The sequence below is a fragment of the Colletotrichum chrysophilum genome, assembly GCF_026319265.1.
Source record: "Colletotrichum chrysophilum strain AFK26 chromosome Unknown scaffold_213, whole genome shotgun sequence".
In the NCBI taxonomy this organism is placed as follows: domain Eukaryota; kingdom Fungi; phylum Ascomycota; class Sordariomycetes; order Glomerellales; family Glomerellaceae; genus Colletotrichum; species Colletotrichum chrysophilum.
In genome coordinates, this window is record NW_026517500.1 from 47,772 (window position 1) to 64,705 (window position 16,934).

The following is a 16,934-nucleotide window of genomic DNA, read 5'->3' on the forward strand; positions in this document are numbered from 1 at the left end:
CGACAGACAAGAACTGAAACCCCTTCGCCATTTTCGTCGTAATGTTCAACAAATCAACCAAAACTAAGCCTCCTGAATCGCCTTTGAGTCTTAACCTCGGCAAATGGGAACATTCTCTGCCGCCTTGCCAAAGATCTCGACCGACCCGTCCCACCGGAAGTAACCAGCAGTGTACCGAGGGCACGCAGTGTCCATCTGCTTGAGGGCGTGATTGAAGTCAACAAGATCAAGACTTCCGCTGCTGTTGGGTGCGTTGATGCAGTAGTACACCTTGACACCTCTTCGAATGAACCAGATGGCCTTGGGGTTGCTGCCGGAACGGAGAGCAAAGGCTCCAGTTGGTCCGACCTTATTCTTCCAAGCCGAGACAGCGGCGTCGGTGCCGGCTCGGTCCAGAGCTGAGCCCCAGCAGGAGGTGGATCGTCTACCAAGACGAGAGATAGGTTCACCACCATCGACGCTTCGCTCGCTGACGGACCTCTCCCAATCCGCGGATGGCTCGATGGTGAAGAGCTTGGTGTCGCTGGCACCAAGAGGCTTGGCTTCCATGGTGCCATTCGAAAGCGTGGTTCCTTCGTACCAGCCATCGGGAAGTGCCTGGGCAAGGCCAGCAATGGCAAGGGTGAAAGCTTGAAGGGCGTTGGAGAACTTCATGATGAAAAGTTGCCGTAGGGGTCGAAAGATGATGGTCCAAGGATTTAATTAGGTCTTCTCTCTTGTAGATTCAATTATGTTAAAGGCTCAAGACTGCTGAGGCGACGACTAGAGGGAGAGGGCGCAGTAAGGACGACTGGAGCGACATATATATACTACCTTTCGCGTGGAAGTTGAAGTCTGTATTGTCAGGCCAACTTACAAGATGTTCTGTCCGTTTAGATAGCTCTCGTCTAGATAACGTAGTGTCACTATTGCAATGCATTACCACCCTATTCTAACCAGTAGTCATGCTCCAGCGGCAATCCTTCAATCCTTTCGGGCACCGTAGTTGCCCGGGAGTTCAATCTACTATCGTGATGCGATCAATCGGTCTAAAGCAGGATGCAACGACTAAAGATGTTCCCGTCATCGTTGGACAAGGATTCCTCTTGTGTTACAAAATGTGGATGTTGACAGCGTCTTGGGGTTGGAGCCTGCTTGACCTGGATGTCATCGAGACTGAATGCTTATACGCACTCGTTGACTTTCTTGGGTGTTTCTTCCCCACATACCTGTAACTCAACTATCTAACCACAACCACAAGCGATTTGGAACGACGGGTAACGAACCTGTGTGATATCCTTCTGCATCTGGTCCTTCTTGCGAGCAGGCCCAGGATCAAAATTGAAAGGGGTTTGGAGGTCTATGCAGAATGTCATTCTGTGCATGATCGACTGGTTTGGAAGCAATGTCGAGGTTCTCAAGATACTCAATGTACTTCCATAGAATTCATTATCAGACTACAGGTTCATAATCTCATATTCATGGTTGGCCCAGTACATATGCTAGATCAGATAGATGCAATCTGCGGACACTCCTTGAGCGCTAGCTCCTGATGTAAGAAGCACTATACGCTTGCTAAAGTCAATGTACGTTCCAGTATAGAAGCGAATGCGAGTGCGGAGCTGCAATTGAGAGCGACCTTGCGTGGTCGTCAAAGGTCAATCCCGATACTTGACATATTGCGGTCCTCTGTGCACTACGGCGAAGATCCTGATGTAGGATTTCCCGCAGCCAGTCAGGCTGGATGTCTTCTCAGCATGGAGACAGATGGAAATGGCTCGGACGAAACTTCAAGACTAGGGGAGGTTGACCATTGGCCGTATCATCTACCCGTGACACAATGGGAAATGATGAGTAGCATTGTTTCGCCCGACCAAGATGACAGGGCTCCAGTTCTGTTCAGCTGTGTCATTTCGTGTTACAACAAGTACGTGTCCGGCTCGTGCCACAGGTTTTCGGAGGACCCCTTACCAAGGCAGCACCTGCGAGTCAAAGGGGCCGTACAGGATCTACAGCATGCTGACATAGTGTGGAGGTGGCAATCAATCCTTCCGGTACAGTCAGGGTGTCGCTACCGTTTTGATGCACTTGGCCTTTGCTTCGTGTTCCACCGACAGCGTGGCGAGCACTTGGCTCCAAAGTAAGCTTTCGAGCCATGAATAGGTATGCAGGTGAAGGAATCATGTTATAGCTATCATCGTGGGTATCCATAAAGCCGATCTTAGAAGATCATTAACAATAAGAAGTTCGTGAAGAAAACCAGCGCCGATCGCCTTTCCCAAAATAAACTCCGCCTTGCCATTAACGTGCGGATCAGTTGTCACTGATCTCTCCAAGAACCACCGAACAAGTGCTGAACGAAGGCATCATCAGGAATGGTTCCGTCGTGTGTACTGTCAGAATGCAGTTGTCCCATCCCGAATCCGTCGATAGGAAGGACCAAGACGTCGCCGTATAACGTCGGCTTTGTCATATATGATAGGTTTCGAATGTCGGTCAGGCTAGGTTCGATGGTCTGCAAGTGCTCAAACACCACGTCCGTCCATGCCGCAGGTCCCGTAGAGTTCATGACCTCGAAGCTAGTTGGCTTCAGCTGGCTTTCCTTAACACCGTGCTGCCGAACCAGATCCTCGACAGATTCAACAACCCTGTTCGTCATTTTCATAAAGACGGGATGTCCAGGAGCTGCCGCAATAGTCCATTGGCAGAACTGGAGCGGATGAGGAATATCTGCCCAGGCGGGACCATCTCGCTGATCAAACTCGATGCCGACAATCAGCCGGGTTGCATTTCTCATGTTACGCGGAACCCATGTGTCGACAGGCTTCAAGGCGAGGGTATCGGTATCGGTGTAGACCCCGCCCTCGACGTCGAGGAGCAGGTATCGAAGCATATCGGACTTCATGCCGACGTTAGGCATGTTGATGTACGTTTGCAGGATCTTCGAGTGGTTTCCGAAGCGGCGCTCGACGAATTCTTTGCCGCCCTTTCCACCAACTAGGGTACTACACAATGTGAGGTTAGCCCTATGTCTCTCTGGGGTATAGAAAAGATTCGTTGTCCTCTAATAATAGAGCGGATGACGTCTGTGATGTTTGGACAAAGAAACGACATTTTGTTCCCCTAGCTTGGAAGGTGCCAAGGACCACGGAGACGTCTGCAAGGAAACAAAAAACCGTAGAGGAAAAAACGGCTGGAGATTACTTACTAGGCGTAGTCGGTATTCATGGCCAACCATGATGCTGTTTCCTTCAACTTGTCTGGGTTGTTGACAGGGTATTTGTCTTTCCAGTTCTTCGGAAGCATGATCTGCCAGATCTTGGGCGGGATGATATGTCCAGGGCGCGGCTTGACCCAGTCGGATCGTGTTGAGTTGTCAATCCATGTTGTGTGCTCCACGGAGAACATATCGGCGCTGAATGGAAATCGGAGGCCGTTCGGTCCGCTGTTGCCGTACAACCAAAATGTCGAGATGAGGATTAGAATGAGGCCCGTTAGTGCGCATGTTCGGTATCGGAGCCGAGAGATGTGGTATAAGAACCGCTCCCGCAGCGGCGTACGGACCGCCAGCTCGGGCTTCTCGCTCATGTACATCGTCATCTTCGAGGCGGCTGACGGGAAAGAAAGAGCAAGCAAGACGACGAGCAGAATAGGACAGAGGCCTTGGGGGCGCTGCCGAGGGGCAGGCTCTGTACATAATATTGTATCACGCAAGACAGCACACGAGTCGAGGCAGCGCCAGCAGAGAACATTTCGCAAGCGGCGAATTGGCAAGACTAGCCGTAAAGGGAGGGATGAGAGACTTCTCACGCCCGTACAGGGCGGGTCATCCCTCGATTGGAAGATCAGTGTGGGCACTTAAGACATCCGTCAGCTCCGCAAGCCAATTTGGGGCCAGAACACGGAAGCTCAGGCACAACATGGAGCGGCTGGCAGGGCGGGATTGCCTTGCACGGGAAGTTCTCCCTCCCTGGGCACCGGAGACATTATTCTGGGACATGACGGATAGGGCAGGCTAGCCTCAATCACCCCATGTGCGTGGGTTCTTCGACCTTTCGTGTTGGCTGGTGGTAGAGTGCACGCTAGGTTGGGGATCGCACGGATGGGTTCATTCGATGGACGGATGACACCGTCAAGCCGTGTTCCTGGTTCTGCTAAGGCTGTCAGCCGGCATCTATGCCTGTACGCACGTTACAATCTTTGAACTTGGTTTTACTCTAATAATGCTTGACACTGATCATCCTTGTCTCAACGACACCCAGATCGGCAGCCAATCTGCTGGAGCCGAACGAGACATGCATGTTTCTGGATAACACCACAGTAATATCAACCGCAGGGCATCCCATCCCTCACATCCTTCTCATTCTGTTCAATTAAATACGCCTCGAAACCAATTAAACTGCTCTTTCTGAGCCTGCCCTCCCTCATGCAGTTGTCAAAAGAAAATAAAAGGGTAAGCAGAGACCATGTGCCTACGCCACACAACGCAACACTGCTTGGCACCCGGACGAAGATGATCCGTCGAAGGGGGTAACTTTTCTTACTCTGACATCTGAACCAGTCGCTTGGCGTTTTTCTTTTCGGCTGCGCCCAACATTAGTGCCAAAAACTTCTTGTGCTCTTGTCCCTGCATGGGCTAGTGAAGTCCAATACGAGCCCATTTGCCGTGAGCTAGGAAAAAGGATCCGTACCATAAAATCGCCACTTTGCAACATCTTGAGTGGTCCACCCCGGCACGGAGTTGAGCGTTCTCAAGAGAACCTTATCTGAGTTGCAAAGACCCTGCATCCCGTTCAGACGGGGCATTTTGGGGCGAGGCAAAAATCGCTCTTTTCTCTCTTCAAATCACCCCGAACGGCCTTAAGTGGGGCCGCACTTCGGCGTCTGCGACCCGTACTGGGTGTATCCTTGATCGATACGTCAGTCAGCCCTTAAGACAGCCGCAATAAAGTTCGGCGTTGAGAACTCTTTCGCCTGGGCATTTAAACTGACTTTGGTGAAAATTAGCAACTGGTCAACATCAAACGCAGTCCAAGAACTGTAGAGCAGCCAATCATATCTGATGTGCTAAGAATAGCCTATTGCGCGCGAGACTGCGGTTTATTGATTACTGTTGCTTTCCGTCAATCATCATTGAAATCATCTGCATTTGCTCAAATGCCATCTGATGCCGCAACATGTCCTCCGTGGAAAGTGCGAAGCCCCTTGACCTGTACTCATGAGCAAGGGCCGCCGCTGACACTGAATTGCCCCAGATCTCAAGGAACGACCTGCTACCCTGCCTGGTCATGCAGAACTCGCCATCATCCACATCAAGAACCTTCATCCAAACCTCTTTGACAGTATTCTCAGCCCGCGAGTTGATTACAACATCCAGAGTGCGCCTAATTATGGCGCTCTCATGAATAATTGGCAACAACGGGGATAAGTCGCCTTTATCCAGAGGAACAGGCTGATCGGGAAACTGAGTAATCAGTTTCAAGTATTGTTTAAATGTCGACATCATCACGCCAGCCACGTCTTCGGGCAGACACACTTTTGCGAAAGCCATCATGACTCGCGTCTGGTCTCCGAAAGGCTCTACGTGAACGATCACGTCCGCTCGATCGCCTGGGTCCATGATCTCCGTGAACCTGATTGTCGGAGCAACTCCACCATCTTCACTGCAATTCTGCGGAGTTCCGATGTCTAACCCCTGGAAAACCAGCAGTGACGAAAATCGCGTCCACCGCTTCCAGGCTGTGCACTTCTCAACTATCGTATTCGCCCCGATGTTCTCGTATCGCATGGAAGCTATGTGCTGCGTCTGTATTTGCTCGACCAGATCTCCGTATGTGACTCTGGGACTATTGCCTGTGGCTGAAGTGGTGATTCGTAGGCGTGTGGGGATGTGCGAAGTGCATGAACCCATCACATCCTCTGCGAACTCAACGGAGTGATTGCGGCCCCAGCCTGTGGAGCCGAAAACAACATCGTCTTTACCAGTCAGCTCAGAAAGAGTGAGCGCCCAGGCTGTTTTGACGATTGCACCTTTGGTGTTGCCGCCGAAGGTGTTGCTGCTTCTGTCGCCAATGCAACAAGACTCAAGCAGCCGACTATCAATCATGCTGACGAGCACACCATCCACAAAGTTTAGACCTGACGGGACGTCATGGTTGCAACCCTTCTGGTAAACAAGTTGGGTCATTTCCGCGCCATGAAGAAGCGATTCCCAGTATGCAACGCCTTCGTCCAACTCGTTTGTCCGAGCATAATGAAGGTATGCTTGATAGCTTCCTTTGAGCTCAGGAAGCTGGCATCCGTTGAGAAGAGACCCCATTTCGCGACTCAAGACTGACACGGAGTGACCATCGTATTGAGCTGCGGAGATGCGGATCAGAAGACGCTTGATACTGGTGGCGTCATTGCTGGAGAGTAGGTCAAAGGCAGTTTGAGGACAAGTCATCTCAACGTATCTGTCCCTGAAGTCGGCCTTAATGAGTGTGTTGGTAGCATACTCAATGCTGGCAAGTTTTAGATGAGTTCTCGTTGGAGGACGAAAACACTTGGACACAGCTTGATACAGCGCTCTCCTGTGTGGCACAAAAAAGGTTCGTAGAGTGGAGTCTGACACTGTTAGCTCGCTTTCACACAGTTGAAATAGTTGGTTTCTTCACAGATGCACTCACGTCTTTCTGTCAATATTTCACACATACGATAAACTGCCGTCTCGTTCTGGGGCTCGTCGAAGTCACATATGAGCCAGTTGATTCCGCGGCGCTCTTCACTGAAAGTAGAGAACGCGACACAGCTCGCTTGAAGGTCTGTGGCCTGGACTATGTCTGCAATTTCGTGTGAGGCACACGCGTTTCTAGCGCTCTTTTGTATTTCGTCGAGTGTGATTTGGTTTGCAATATTGCTGAATGGCTGATACGAGCTCCTTGACTCATTAGTCTTAGCGGACTTGCGCAGGAACTCGGCGAGTTGGAACAGTCTTGACTTTTGAAGGATGTCCTGTGAATTAGGCATGGTATCAGTTGTCATCCTTGCTTCGTTGTGCATGGAAGAGTATCATCTTTTACCGGTACCGAGAGACTGAAACCCAGCTTCCTGGCCAGAGATACCAATTTGATGGCTTTAAGGGAATCGCCACCCATGGGAAAGAAATCTGATTGACGACCAATTTCGCCTTTGCTCAAGCTAAGTGACCGTGCGAACAGCTCGCAGACGATTGCCTCAAACTCGTTCATCGCAGGCTCATCCTTGACAGATACGGTGACTCCAGAGAACGCAGCCAACCTAAGCTTATCGAGTTGACTGCCAATTTTCTGCAAACGCTTTCGGTCTAGTTTGCCTTGACTAGTGACCGGCATCTTTAGAAGTGGGATAAATGCTTGGGGAATAGCAATGGCTTTGAGGTCATTTGCAAGCTTCTTCTTGATGCTTTGGACATCAATGAGCTCAGACTCACTATCGTTGACAATCTCCAGCGGCGCAGCATCCTTTTGGGTACCTCCTACATCTTTTGCGTAGAATGCGATCAGAACTTTTGAGGCAGGCTCTTCTCCGCGGGTCAAATGTACTGCCTCCACCGCGACTGTAAATTCTCCCCCAAGCAGTAGACTAAGACGCCGGTTAACCCTTTGACATCATTCTTTTCCCCTAAGGTCGAGGATGTGGAAGCAGCATTTCTGACGCCTACTACTCACCTAACCTTGTGCTCTATCTCGCCAAGCTCAATACGCTGGCCGTTTAGCTTGACTTGCGTGTCGATACGCCCAAACACCTCGAAAGACTGATCTGGGAGTTGTCGCACAAGGTCTCCTGTCTTGTAGAGCCTTTCCATGCTGATGGCGACTTTCCCTGGTAACCACTCAGGGCTTTCAATGAACACCTTTGCAGTTTTCTCCGGCTCATTCAGATAGCCCCTGCTCAGCGTTGGTCCCTGAATCAGTAGCTCGCCCTTTGCACCAATAGGCAGTAGCTGATTGTGGTTCTCTGGGTTCACAACCCATCCCCAGCAAGCTCCGTCGAGTGCCCGTCCAATGTTGTTAGCCTGTGGCGATTGACGAGTGTATACATTGTATGAGAATGCGCATGACGCCTCCGAAGGCCCGTAGCCGTTGATGACATCGGCTCCAGACCGAGTCCACTTCTCAACGATTTCGGGACTGTTGGCTTCGCCGCATAGAATCACGGTTTTCAGACCGGGCACATCTTCTGGTTCGAGGATTTGTGCGAGGGTGGCTGTGACGCCGAGAAAGTTGGCGCTGAGGTCGTTGATGGCCCCCGCGAGGCGGTTGATGCGATCGAACTCGGCAGGAACGCAAATTGTGCCGCCAGCAATGAGAGTGCTGAGCACATCGAAGTTGGTGGCGTCGAAATTGTATGAGGCGAAGTGAAGCACACGGGAGGAAGGAGTGAGTAGAGCAGCTTTTTGTTGTGCGAGGGCGTCTGTGACGTAGGCTCTGTGTTCCGTCATGACGGCCTTTTGGCTGAGGGATTAGGAGAAACTCTCGCACGGAGTGATGGTGTATCATACCTTGGGGGTACCGGTAGATCCTGATGTAAACACCAGATAGGCCAGGTCTGATGGACGAGCGGGAGATGAGAAGCCCTCATCATCTGTTGAGTTCACCAGGCCCTCAACAAATGGTTGGTCCAGTACTAATGCCCGGGAGCTGACCTTCCCAACGAGGTCCTCGTGATGATTACTCGTGATAATGAGCGGAGCGTTCGCAATGGATGAACATTCTCGCAGAAAGTTGATGGGTGTCTCGGCACTGAACCCAACATAGGCACCTCCCGCTTTAAGAATAGCGACGATGGCCAAAACTGCAAAGGAAGACTTCTCGAACAGAATCGGAACAATGTCCCCTTTCTTGATGCCACTGTTCATGAGGTGTTTCGCTAAGCTGCTGGAGAGTGTCGAGAGCTGAGAATATGTGAAATTGGGCCCCTCAGTAGCAACCACAGCTTCCTTCCAAGGAGTGTTGATTGCATACTCGTCGACATAGTCATGAACACAACGCTCGACGACTGGTATGTAGCGAGGGCTCCAGCTTTCAAGTCTTTCGCGGTTCAAGGGGCCGAGTACGTTGACTTCGCCAAGTAAAGTGTCGTGAGGAAGGGTTGCGAACTGTCCGATGATGGTAGTGAAAGTCTCCAGGAACGCTTGGGATGACAGAGCAGGTACAGAATGAGGGAGGCCTTGGGATCGTTAATAGCTGTCCAACATGATATTTGATTGGGTATCCCCGAGTGCGCGTCGCGAGGGAACTGCGAGCAGTATGACGTACAGTGTAGAGCGATGCGGTATTGACCATCAATCACAATATTGGGTAAAATTCCTTGTTCACCAATGTCTGACTCGAGGTCGAGAGGACCATTTTGAGCGAACAGAATCGTGGCTGGGTCGTCGTGAAGCTCGCCTCCTGGCGTGGAACTGCGAGGAGAGTGCTCGGAATCTGCGCCCGAGCATATCTTTGTGTAATGCAAGGGTGAGCACGCTTCCAAGATTGTCATTCTTGAGTCAAACTCTATTACAACCTTGTTTTTCTTGCCATCTCTGATGACACTTGTTGTGACAAGTGAAGCGCCATTGTAGATGGCGATAGTGTAAGACCATGCGGTGATGAAGAATGTTTCTTCGCTGACGTTGTGCCTGGCGCACAAGTTGAGAATGTCGTTAACAACGCCACCAGGCAGGGACGCCTTCGCAAAATCCGATGCCATGATACCCTTGGCAGAAGATCAAGTTGCGAGGGTGGATGCAGTACAAACAAACTCAAAAACGAAGCCTAATCCAAGCCCAATCTAAATAAGACGACTCTTCTCTGTATTAATGGCAGAAGATCTGACTCTCCCCAAACGCCCCATCTGGATTGCTCCGTGGTTTCGGCCTCTCAGTCCTCCAATAGGGCGCTCTCGCGCATGGACTTGCGTGGACCCAATGCTCAAAAGGGAAGAACGAATTTTCGAGATGTGCTTCCGAGTCAGGGCCATCACGTCTCTTGGAGCAATGTTGTTCGATTCGGCATCTTCCCCACGCTGAAGACTCGTGCCGTCTGGGGTCAATGTCCACCGCCAGTCAGGTCTGACTCGGACCACTGGTTTGGGGCTCCATCTACACGATCGAAAATGGACAAGGCCAGATAGTGGGATCTTAGAACGTCTCCAAGATGGGGTGCGAACGACAGGAGATGCAATCAAGCTTTGCCAAGCGATCTGGCAGACAAGGATCCTCGACAGTGGCCCCAGTTCAGCAAATTAGCAGTGGGACTAGTCTGGTCCAGACTGCCGAGGGTTATAGCGAAGGGCTTCAAGCTATCGTCGATCAGCTGGACACTGGCAAAGGTATTACACAGACTACGTACTAAGGGTTGGCTTCGACGCGAGCGGAAAGGCTTGGATGCAGGTGCGGGATTTGGATTGATATACTGATTGAAGCAGATCTGGTTGTGCAGCTTCAGCGACACCGGAATCCACGGAACCCGCGACAGTTACAACCCGAGATAATTCAGTCTACATTTCCAATGACTATACCCACAACCATGAATGCACTGAAATATTTTCCCGCTGAAACGGGTGGTGTGAAGGCTGCCGGTATTCAATGAAGAGCTCCCGCCGAAAGACCAACTGGCCTGGTTCTACGTGGTAGGCTGTATCTTTGTCACTATTTTATAAGTTTTGAAATCTCAGTTCTGGGTTGACTTCCATTTTCCAGGCTGTTTTCTTCGAGGCTCGTGAAGTTTGTTTCTTTTTTTTTTTTTTTTTTTTCTAATTTTGAAAAAAAAAAAGTGCGTAATAATTGTCCACATTGTCATTCACATTTGCCGCTGCTTGCTCACGAAGTATAAAATGTGGTCAAAATATGTCTTTCGATCTAATAATTTCTATCCTGTTTGAACACTCATCACTTGGGATGTTTCGTGCATGTGGGTGCATACTGGCCTACGACCGCAGCGAGTCACATGTGGCTATGCAAACATGGCTTCGTACGGCGCAGTCAAGCCAATGAAGTCAGCCCTGGTGTGCAGCGCAGCCTGATCTTGGCTGGCTGCGCACATACATGAGTGGGAAACCCCCCTTCTGAGCAACCACACTGCGCGTGTTCTGACAAGTCATCACTTCTTCCTCCGCCTCCACGATCTATCTTTCATCGACAATATGCGCAGGAAGCATGCAGCCGCGGCGCGGAACATCGCCTGTCGGCACAGACGTCACAGTCCACGACAGGGTGCTGTGAAGACCGTTGCCAAGACTTCTTACAACTCTCTTTCGGGGACTCAGATCCGTCTTTTGCGTATCAAGCCCGGCGGTGGCAGGGTAAAGTGCCAGCTTCGCACCGTCTACCTCAGCGAAGACCCACGATACCATGCACTGTCCTACGTGTGGGGCGACTCAAAAGATATGCGATTGATAAAAGTCAACGGAACGTTATACCCGGTCACAGTTAATCTGTATGACGCATTAGTCGCATTCCGAGACATGCCCGCCGACAATATCCTCTCGCCACCGTTTCTCATCTGGGTTGACGCCATTTGTGTCAATCAGCACGACGAGAAGGAGAAGAGCCGACAGATTCCACGTATAGGACAAATCTATGCTGCAGCGGAGCGGGTCATTATCTGGTTGTCTTCCTGCGACATGTGGTGGTCTGTTGATGCAACAGACCTTGGAACCGATTTACATACGGGGTTCTTCCACCATCAAGCAAACACAAGGCCATCGTGGCCTGACTTGGGCAAAAGTGAAGTCACCACCGACGAAGATGCAAGAGCGGAATTTGACTATTTATTCGCAGTGTTTCAACGACATCCTTGGTTTTATCGAATCTGGACTGTACAGGAGGCTGTGCTTACAAAGAGATCCCCCATCTTCGCCTACGACTTTGATGGATTCGTCTGCACTGCGACACTTGACTGGATCGATGGAATCGCGAGAGAAATGAAGCACAATTATCAAGGGTTTCCATGGGGTAACTTGGTGAAAATGAGATCATGGGCGCAGAAATCGCATTTGTCACGGGACCTGAAGGATGAAAATGCCGGTTCAATGCTTATGATGCTTTTGGACCTTACCAGGATGAAAACGTCTTCCATTCTGCAAGATCGCATCTACTGGCTCTACGGTCTACTGCAAGTTTTGACTACTCGGTTTCCTGAATTGCGTCTCCCTCTTGTGGATTACAGTCGCCCCCCTGGACAGGTTTTCACCGATATCACCAAACTCATTATTCAACACACTGGCGACTCCATGTTCATAAAATGCGCATGCTGTGCGTGCCGATTGCCCGAAGCCCCTACCTGGGTGTCAGACCTTTACTTTTTCTCTTCTCGAACCCGAACCAGGCCGTTCTCGGATCAACCGCCGGAGCTTTCAGACGATGGTCAAGTGCTCATAGTCACTGCGAATATAATCGACTCCTGTGAGATTGTTTCTCCTGCCAATGCGTACCTCCCATACATGGATACAATTGAGGACATGAAATTGTCAGTCATCGAACACATCAAGGAAATTGAAGACAGGATCATGAGACCATTGTTGTCTCGTCGCTCTGTGGATTCTGAATACCTTTGGTCAGCCGTGTTGTCGAATGTCGACTTCAAAACTCTTGTCAAGGTCCGCGAGGCTGAGGTTGATGGCGCAGAGTGGCTCAGCAATGAGCGAGTAGGGAACTTGCACGTAAGACTCAATCAATGTCTTTTCTTTTCCACCAAAGAGGGTTATGTTGGGAGATGTAGTCCTGACGTACCATGCCAATCTGGGGACGTCATATGTGTCACGTCGGCGAGGGAACCGATCATTATTCGCAGGAGAAATGCTAGCGATCAGTACGAAGTGATTGGGCCAGTGGATTGGTATGAAGATGAGCTCATAAACCTTGACGGGGGGACTTTCGATCGTATCCAGCTGATCTAGAACAGACCTAATCGAAAGTAATGCGCCGGAAAGCTGGTTCTCTTGCTGCTTAGAGCAGCTAGTCACCTATATAAGGTTTACTATCTGGGCGGTGGGTTCTAGCTAGCTAGGTAGTATTAATATACAATATCTTATTAGAATAATAACTATAATATAAGAATAAGAATAATAACGCTTAACCTACTTTGATAATCTATATAAAATAAACGAATAGACTTTTATATATATATAACTTTATATAAAAGTACTCATTAAACACAACTGACTTCTGCGAAGTGACCCTCCCAGCCCCAGGAGACGGCTTCGACCACAGCGATCACAACCAGGTTTTAGCTCGCATTGAGGATATCGAGCGGGCAATAATACGTCCTATCGCCGTTCGTCGCTCGCTGGACTCGGACGTGCCGTGGTCGGCCCTTCTTCCGAGCGAATAGTTCGACTCATTTTCCCAAGTCCGTCTGCCTGGATTTGATAGTTCAGGCTGGATAGATCATCGACGGCTTAGGGGGGTGGGCATTGATCTGGGCAAGCATTTCTTTGCTATCAAGGATAGCTGGGTGGGACTCCGTGAAACGGATACTCCATGCCAGGCTGGCGACACCATATGTTTGAGGCATGACGAGGAGCCGATAACCATTCGCAGAGTGGTCGATTTCGACACATACGAAGTGATAGGGCGGGTCGATAGGTATGAAAATGAGCTCAACAGGCCATTTTGGAAAGCTTTCAGCCTCATTCAGCTTGTTTAGAACGGACACCGCTAGCATTTGTGTAAATTGGTCAACATTCCATACCGCACAAGTCAGTGCCGGAGATGAAGAATACCGGCATTTCAAGCCAAACTTGCCATCGGACTCAAAGAAAATTGTCTTCAGCCTAGGCATATAAAGGACATGCATCAATTCTTCGTAGTGATGCTACAACCAACCACTATTCTCTCAGGTGCTCACGTTTTGACCAAGTGATTAAGTAGCTGATTGGCCTACGCCCCAATTAATCTCTTGAACCCCAGTCAAAAGTTTGTCTCACACAGTCGGCTGCATAGACCTGAATGTTCTATCCGATCCATGGATTACGGCGCATCGTGTGTTGTAGATGACGCCAAGGCCACTTGGGAGGGGCTGAGATCACCGACCAATATACCTCCCTTCTTTGGAAGCACAGCAGGTCAGCCGCAATGTGTAGCTCAACTGGATCTATAAAAGGAATTTCAACACCGATTCAAATGTCTTCCTTCCATTTACTCTCTTCCCACACATCCCTTCTGTCTGATCTCACGCGAACCAGGTGTTTGTTTGTTTTGTTTGTTTGTTTGATATTTAACGCCATGGCGGCAAGGGCGCAGCCGCCCTTGCGGCAGACCTCCCGAAGGGTATGTGGCGTGGAGGGCCGCAGGCTCTAGCTATATACTCTGTAGTACACGTCTCTTCCTAGCGTCCTCCAGTGATATGTGAAATGTGTCTCCACAAAGGTGGATTCTGACGCGAACCAGGTTTGGTATCGCAATCACCCAATATGGACCAAAGCATGGCAGCTTCCTCCATACGACGTGGCTTCCCATATTTCCCGCTAGCGGATACCGATATCCGTATCCTCCGGATCAAGCCTGGTGCTGATGACAGGGTTATCTGCTACCTTCATCATGCTACTCTGAATGATACCCTTTACTACGATGTCCTGTCCTACGTTTGGGGAGACACCAGCATCAAACAAGAAATCAGAGTCAACGGACTAAGCTTTTGGGTGACAGAAAACCTGTACACGGCCCTCAAACGACTTCGATCTATTCCGCCACCGGATGGGTGCGCTGTGGCTTCCCTCTGGGTTGACGCCATCTGTATCAATCAGGACGACGCTTCCGAAAAGAGTCGACAGGTGCCTCAGATGAATAGGATCTACACAAACGCCTCACGGGTGTTCGTCTGGATCTCTCCAGCCGAGCTCAACAGAGACCCATCTCTCCGAGAGGCGACAAACCGTGTCCGAGAGCTCTTTCGGCCCGACACGGCGCAATGGTGGCAACAAGAGCTCACTGCATTGAGAAACTCCACCATGTCCATGGAAGAATCGGCGGTGGCGGTGCGCAAAGGAGTCTTCAGCAGTCTCATTTACTTCCAGCAGCACCCGTGGTTCCACAGAATCTGGACCCTGCAAGAATCGGTCCTGGCGAGACGGAGCCCAATCTTGTTATTCGATGACGACGACGCCTTCGACGAGAGCTGCGAAGTCTTCACGCTAGACGCGCTGCACGAAAAAGTTGTTTGGAGCCCTCCATGTGTTCAGATTATTGCAAAGCTGATGGAGTTGAGAAAATGGGTCCAGAGGCCTGGGCTTTTGGCCAAGATGTCCATGCACAATCCAGGCTACATGTTATTATTGGTGCTTTGTCGTTCTGAGCTAAGGACGGTGAGCATACCGCAAGATCGCCTGTATGGACTCTATGGTATTTTTTCAGCGGTCTGTGGCCAGTTTCCGGGGTTGACCTTTCCGCAAATTGACTACACCCTCCCGCACCATCAGGTCTTTGGCCAGTTTGCCCGGTATATCATCGAAACCACCGGCAGCACCTGCCTACTAGACTGCGCTGTCTATAATTGGCGTTACCTCAGGGGTCCTACATGGGTGTCTATGTTTTCTTCCATGCCCAAGGCGTTCCTGAAGACGGCACCGACAAATCCGTTCCACAGGCCAATTATATCGGCGGACGGTTTAATGCTCACCATCAAGGGCGTATTGAAAGACCGATGCGTAGTCGCGCTGCGCCGATCAGATCCAAGGGATCATCACCAAGTTGCGGAATACGTCATGGAGATTGAAGACAAAGTCGTCAAACCGGTGGCCTTGCAGCGGGGTCTCGATCCAAAAACAGTGAGAGAGGCGCTGTTTCGCGTTTCGCACACATACGAAACGTACGAGTACTATCGCCAGCACCCTGGCAACGAGTCTGAAGATGAGCAGTCCAGTACATTGGTAGGTGAAGATGGAGGAGCCTTATGGCAGATTACGTCCCCAATCTTCGTTACCAGTCAAGGCTTCTTTGGTCTTTGTCATACAATGGGCCCGTGCAGCGTCGGCGCAAGGGTGCGCCATTGATTCTCAGGAAGCAAGACGGTTCAGAGATGTATGAGGTTATTGGGCCCGTCAGTGACTGTCTTGAGGACCTCAGAGATCGAGCTGGCTTGGAGTTTGAGGACGTCTGTTTAGTATGACTGGAACAGTAGGCTCCTCAAGCATGGAATGTTGATCCTATACAGGGTTCTAATATTTGAAAAAGCTGTTCGCCTCTCCCCTATACTAACTCAATTTTAATCTTCTATATGTCTTTTCTACTAGTGCCATTTTTCCCTTTAGTTTCAGAGAATAGAAACCCTCGTAATAGTAGTTTGACACCTGATGCTATTTGTACCTTTTTATGCCAAGTAGTGATGCCAAGGGATAAGAGAATATCGCAAGCTTTGCTTAAAGTATCAATCACTCACGCTCAGGCTGTATAATGCCGATGGGTGCGCAGCGAAGATCTGGGTTGTCGGGTAGACTAAATGCGGTTTTGCTTCCTCACAGCACCATCACTATTTGATCCTCTCCCTCGTTGTCTTAGGAATATCGAACAATCCATGTTTCTGCTTCTGCTCGGCGAACTTGCTAGATCATGTCAAATATCAGACCGGGTTGTTGCATCCTCTCATTTGACGCACGTGGTTCTCGGCACCCGTCATTGGTGGGGTCCACAGACCTACCGGGCCGCGCTACGGCGCGGGGAACGCGGCCCAAACGTCGTCCGAACACCACCTCTCCGGGCCGTCCGGAACCTTCAAATTCAACCTGTCGCGGACAATTAACTACACTTAATCCCTCAACTTCGCCAAATACACCAATCTAAAGCCTCATAAGCCCTCGGTCGACACTTTCTAGCTTGCAAGTCCCCAGAACAGTCAGCCCCCACCAACTCACCCATCTGTCATGAACCTCACCCCCCTCCTCGCCCTCACCCTCCTCTCCCCAGCACCATCCACATCCCACACCCTCACCATGAACATCACCCGTCCCTCCCC

At 50.3% G+C, this 16,934-nt stretch overlaps 4 protein-coding genes across 4 annotated transcripts; all 4 read right to left on the reverse strand.

The window, feature by feature from the left end:
• Nucleotides 1-90: 90 nt before the first annotated feature.
• COL26b_013239 (uncharacterized protein) lies at nt 91-654 on the reverse strand (the record flags this gene model as incomplete). Its single annotated transcript, XM_053185860.1, has 1 exon — nt 91-654. One exon carries the CDS (start codon nt 652-654, stop codon nt 91-93), a length of 564 nt encoding a protein of 187 aa, XP_053030207.1.
• A 1,645-nt stretch (nt 655-2,299) lies between these two features.
• On the reverse strand, nt 2,300-3,579 carry COL26b_013240 (uncharacterized protein; the record flags this gene model as incomplete). The annotated part of the gene is made up of 2 exons (XM_053185861.1): nt 2,300-2,984; nt 3,188-3,579. 2 exons carry the CDS (start codon nt 3,577-3,579, stop codon nt 2,300-2,302), a joined length of 1,077 nt encoding a protein of 358 aa, XP_053030208.1.
• Nucleotides 3,580-6,998: 3,419 nt separating this feature from the next.
• Nucleotides 6,999-8,857, reverse strand: COL26b_013241 (putative NRPS-like protein biosynthetic cluster; the record flags this gene model as incomplete). The annotated part of the gene is made up of 3 exons (XM_053185862.1): nt 6,999-7,581; nt 7,668-8,446; nt 8,501-8,857. The coding sequence occupies 3 exons, from the start codon at nt 8,855-8,857 to the stop codon at nt 6,999-7,001; spliced, it is 1,719 nt and encodes a 572-aa protein (XP_053030209.1).
• Nucleotides 8,858-9,039: 182 nt separating this feature from the next.
• On the reverse strand, nt 9,040-9,693 carry COL26b_013242 (uncharacterized protein; the record flags this gene model as incomplete). The annotated part of the gene is made up of 2 exons (XM_053185863.1): nt 9,040-9,185; nt 9,258-9,693. The coding sequence occupies 2 exons, from the start codon at nt 9,691-9,693 to the stop codon at nt 9,040-9,042; spliced, it is 582 nt and encodes a 193-aa protein (XP_053030210.1).
• Between the last annotated feature and the right edge of the window lie 7,241 nt (nt 9,694-16,934).